At 42.1% G+C, this 5,449-nt stretch overlaps 1 protein-coding gene across 1 annotated transcript; it reads left to right on the forward strand.

Annotated features, from left to right (window-relative positions):
- The first annotated feature begins 1,992 nt into the window (after positions 1 to 1,992).
- On the forward strand, positions 1,993 to 4,146 carry ier2a (immediate early response 2a). The gene has a single exon (XM_011478301.4). The coding sequence runs from the start codon at positions 3,331 to 3,333 to the stop codon at positions 3,844 to 3,846; it is 516 nt and encodes a 171-aa protein (XP_011476603.1). The 5' UTR covers positions 1,993 to 3,330; the 3' UTR covers positions 3,847 to 4,146.
- Positions 4,147 to 5,449: the final 1,303 nt, after the last annotated feature.

The following is a 5,449-nucleotide window of genomic DNA, read 5'->3' on the forward strand; positions in this document are numbered from 1 at the left end:
TAACTTTCGGGTCAGACTGACCACAACACCATATTTAGAAGATAAGCAGACTGCACGCAACAGCAAAAAAGGAAAAGAAAAAAAAGCCTTTGTTCATGTTCTTTAGAAAATCTGAGCAAAGACTGTGAGAATTGGGTTTTCTTCCTCTTTTCACAGACCATACAGTAACAAAACACTAGTTTCACTTCACCATCAAAAAGTGAATCACTTTTATCCTTTCCATAAGAAAATATGCAGCTGAAACAAATATACTGCTTTTAAAACATTTCCGTACTTATTATGATTTAAGCATTTATGCTCTTTTAAATGCCCTCAGAAAAGAAACCAGGAGAATTCATGTTTGTGACTCAGTTATTTCATTTAAAAAACCTAAAGCAAAATTGTGCAACAGTCATCAGTGCCACATCCCAAAAGTTCAATGCATTAGAATGACCAGAAATAGTCATTTTAAACAACTTTTTGGGTCTTTTTTTAATGCTAAAATATTAAAAGTGAGCCCTATAAAAAAACAAAAACATTTTAGACTGTTCTTCAACACATCCAAATAAAGTAATGAACAATAGAAAACAGTAAATGTAATCTCATTACAAACTCCTATGTCCAATATTGTTGTTCTTTTATTACCCAAAAAAAGACAAGAATGCACTATAACTAAACATAGCTCATGTCGATGAAGACTCTCATTCATCCAGGTTGATTCCATCATAGTAGTGGGTTTAGGGTCTGTCATCTGGACTTATTTTTTAAAGTTAGAAAACGTTTCACCTCTTTCAGTCAATTGACAAAACCTTTTGTCTTTCGCTGCCAATGTTCAGTTCCCCAAAGTGACCACAAGGGTGAGCCTTCTGTTTGTTGATGAATTGTTGATGCTTTGGCATTTTAAGATTATTAACAATATTTAAGGCACACTATAAAATGTGAGTTCCCTTAAAATTATAACAGCTTAAATTGAAGAGAAACTATAAGGTGTAAATAAAAAAAAGTGAAAATGTGCAATTTAAACATGACATTTAAGAAATACAAGAAATTCACTAAAATGCTGTTTAAGACCCAAAAATATAGATATAATTCAAACGCTGAGGGCAAATTTTAAAAGTATAAGCATTAACCTGTTTGTCTATGTACTATAATATGTTGCTGAACTGTAGGCATTGGAGACAATGACTTGCATTCCATGCATTTTTATGGAGCTACAAGGCACTCTGGGAAATCTTTAGAGCTCCAACAAAAGATTTTTACTACAGAACATAATATTACTTTGTTTAACTACATTTATATAAATGCAAACACTTTAAATGTCAATAAAGCCTAAAGTTTCTCATGATTGCGCCCAGACGGGGCAAAATGCCCAAATATGGTTAAACGGAAGTTGAAAGCCCTGACGCATTCCTTCCTACTTTTATTTTTTTTTTCTAGAGAGCACAGCTCTCATGCACGTCATGGGTTTTCCTCAGCGAGGGCTCACATGAGCCGGAAGTGCTAAATATGGGCGTCTGTCTGTTGACTTACACCCCCCTTCCCTCCTCCTGTTTCCTGCAATAGGAAGCAGCTCGGTGGGGGGATGGGTGAGACCGGAGGAGGAGGAGGAGGAAGAGGAGGAGGAGGGGAGCTCAGACAGTTACGAAGGCAGCAGTCTCCCTGACTCCTCCACGCAGCTGGAGGAAAAAAATGTAGATCATGCCAGATACCAAAGAAAGGCTAAAAATAGACCCATACTTTCCGCTCCTCAGGCATTTGCAGCCTCTTCCGGGTTCAAATCGACTTTTGTAGTATCAAAAGTATCAAAACGAAACTGTTTTCGATAGTTCACCTGATGTAAGTTAAAATTGTATCTTGGTTTTTCAACTATCATCACAGCAAAATTATGGTTATGGTTTTTTTATTTTTATTTTATTGCATCTCCATAAAATCCACTTAACCAAAACAAAATGTGTCAAAAATCATTATTATTTAGGAGGTAGAGGCTGTTTAATCTTATTGGTCTCCCTTTGTTTTTTTTTTTGTTTTTTTTTTTACAAATAAACCACTATGGAACTCTGCAAGGACGGTTAGCCTTAAGCTATGTTCACACCGCCCTCTGCAACGCAAGTTCAAGGGCCCTCGTCAAAGGTTTTCGTGAATGCCGCTTTTGGACTTCTCCGTTACAAACTCTTGCGTTTACGACTGTTTACAGGCTCTATGTGCAAGACGCGTGGCCCCTGAACGCATGTTCTCAGCTAAACCAGGTCGAACTTTGACTAATCAGAGATGTCGTGTCTGACATGGCGACGAGCCTGACGTTTGTTTTTCCACATAAAGTCAAACCAAGGCGACTCTCCCAACATGATGGCAATCCAAATCCGCCATTGCAAAGACACTGGCAATAAACCGAACCAGTTCAATTTCATGCCCAAATCTTGGGATTTGCACAGCTTTAACATTTCGCACCAACGACCAAGCCTCTTCCAACTGTAGATGGCGCACAAGTACTAGTAAACAGTAGAAGAAGAAGAAGAAAAAGCAGACGCTACTCTGCCTGTCCAGTGTGAACACCATAGGCGAAATTCTTGAACTAGCATCAAATGCCCGGTGTGTATGTAGCTTTAAAGTTGTATGGAATAATTCTGAATAATCCAGAATAGGTTTTAGCTTTTGGAGAGACAAAAAGAAATGCTGTGTTTGCATGAATCAGTGCAATCCTACGCTTATACAGGGCTAAAAAATGTGCGCTCAATATATCTGCTGCGTTCAAAACTCTCTACGCCCTTTGCATCCATTAGAACAAAAACAACAACAAAAGAACTTTGACCAATCAGGGACTCTGTTTTGGTAGTGACGCATGGATGGTGTCCTTTTCAACAGCTTGAAAATGAATCATGGAGGAGAATAAAATGACTAAATGATAAATAAAATGATAAAGCTGTAAAAGAAAAACCCTGGAGCGAGATCACATTTCAACAATTTGCATTCAGTCTCACATATGTGCTTTTTTGAGGATCTAAACATATTTTTAGACGTTTTTGCAATTCAAACATTATTTTATCCTATTTTAAGTAAAAACTGATATTGCAAATGTAGAAACTTATTCTGAATTTGCAAAATCTTTTTATTGAAAACTAATTAACAACTGCAAAAAATACTTTTGAGAGGAACATAAGTCCATTCAGTTATTTAACCAGCAGCTGGTTCAAATCTCTGGGCGGGGCTTCGTCGATGACGCCAGTGTGACGCACACGAGGTGATAAGTACATGTCCTGCTGGCGGTCTACGTTTTGTCTGTGAGAGAAGTCATCGGGGGCAGACACGGATCCATAGCGGTTACCTGTGATTGTTTTCAAAACAAACGGTGTCATGGAGGTCAGCGCCGAGGCCAAGAGGATCATGGTCGTGGCTTTGGGTAAACTCTACAGCTCCCGCACGCAGCGCGGAGGACTCCGACTCCACCGGAGCCTCCTCCTGACCCTGGTCATGAAATCCGCCCGGGACATTTACCATGCGGCGCAGCCGCCTGTGGAGGAAAGCGTCGCGCCTGCGTGTGATCAGCAGGCGGAGGTGGAGATGAAGGAGGACCTCCAGGGTCCCCCCAGGACGCCGTCTCACCTGCCCGACGACGCACAGGCGCGTAATTGCGCGGAAAACAAGGAGAACCTGTCCCACGACGTCAGCGCACAGCACACGCGGAAACGGCGCAGCAAAGCGGACGCAGATCCGGACTTTCTGCCCTGCAAGAAGGCAAAGCTTGAGCACGGGAATAGCTCCGAACAGCTCCTTCTCAGCTCTGTTTTGGTGGACTATGTGAACTGTAGCAGTGAACTGGGGCCACCCCCGACTCCCATCCCCCTACAGACTGCCATCGCAGCGTGTTAGGTCACACTGGAGCCTGGGATGCCCTTAGGTGGATCCGGGTGTGGAAGAAGTCCAAAAGTCCCAGTGGTGACCTGTGTGGACTGCGCTACCAGCCCAGCTAGTGCGCAGCTGGTCCACAGTCTGCTGGCCTGGTGGTGCCTTCAGCTGGACAAGTGGTGTCTAAAGGACTGGCCTTCCTATGAACAACTATGATGAACTGTATTTATGTCGACACCTTGACATAAACTGTTAATTTCTAAAACAGTCCAAGAATCCATCTACCTCAGTATTTATTAAACGTTTTCTTTTTATTTGACAGAACTCTAAAGTGTGTGTCTTATTTTAAATCCCAAAAACCAGATATGGAAAAGGAAGATTCAGACTGTGTGGTACAGAAAGTGTGTTGTGGCGTGAGAGCGGGTGTGCTGAAATCTAACAGGAAACTTGTCTGGGTGCTAAGAAGTTCCTCTCCCCCCACGCTTATTTGCAGAACAAAAGCAGGGACAATTCAGGAGATTGTGCTGCAAAAAACGAATGGGGGAGGAGGAGGCCAAAAAGCCAGTGACTGGCCAAACACTGCAGACAAAAAGGCCCTTGTTGGCATTTGAGAAGCACGGATGCTGGTTAGTTCTTATTTCATCATCCATTTTGCTTTAATGACTAAAATAAATTAGAAAGGTGTTTCCTTCAGATTAAAATACATCACCTTCTATGCTCTTTTTTTAGGTAACTTCCCTGAGTGTCTAACTATAGGCGAGGAATACCCCTTTTAGTGTGATGCAAGCAGGTTCCCTCAGTTGCTGTGTGTGTTTGTTTTGGGGGAAGGGGGTTTAACCCAAGAAAACAAAAAGGAATGTGGGGGGTGGGGTTGAGCCCTGCCAGGCCCCAGCTGAGCCCTCATTCTTCCGGCTGCAACCAGAGCGCCCTGTCTGTGTACACACAGACGTGGGTGGGAGGTGTCGGGTCATGTGCGTGTGTGCTGCTTGCACGCACATGCTCAGTCTCTCCTCTGTTCCGATTCTGCCGTCTAAACCTTTGCTCCCCTTTGCCCGAGGTTACCACCAGCTGCAGACTCTGTGGTGGTTGACGGCGCTCTGATCTGACCCCTGACAAAAATGTGCATTGAGGCGTCAACCCTTGCAGAAATTTGGTTTAAGATATTTATGTCCAATAATGTCTCTTGTAAAATAAAGCAGGCATTGTTTAAATAAATCCCAATCCCAAACTTTGTCAGGAGTTGACAATTATAGCCTTATTATAGCCTCACTAATATGAGTTGGTTTAGCCCTTGTGCTATCCTATGGCGTCCAGATTACCCAATCCTTACATTGATGTGTCATGCCTATCATGATAAAGGTGGAAAGATTTCATGTAATCCATGGACACCACTGAAGATCCCAAATCATTGAAGAAAAAAGGTTTAGCGCGCTGTCTTGTGGGGTGTAGATGACCCCACTCCCAATGTTGCCTAGGATAGCACAAGGGTTACAGCACTTATATGAGTGAGTGAGCCCTCTCTGATCATCTTTTGATCTCTTTTCAAATCATTCCCAGTTTTCTATTAATTATGATTATGTCGTTTTTAGCCAAAATAAAAAATAAATAAAAAACCTGCATTGTTTTC

This window comes from Oryzias latipes, chromosome 8, assembly GCF_053564925.1.
Source record: "Oryzias latipes strain Hd-rR chromosome 8, Olatipes_Hd-rR_3.1".
NCBI lineage: Eukaryota > Metazoa > Chordata > Actinopteri > Beloniformes > Adrianichthyidae > Oryzias > Oryzias latipes.

Bases quoted from the DNA above. Each gene is read 5' to 3' on its own strand.
- ier2a (XM_011478301.4), top strand. From the start codon at position 3,331: ATGGAGGTCAGCGCCGAGGCCAAGAGGATCATGGTCGTGGCTTTGGGT.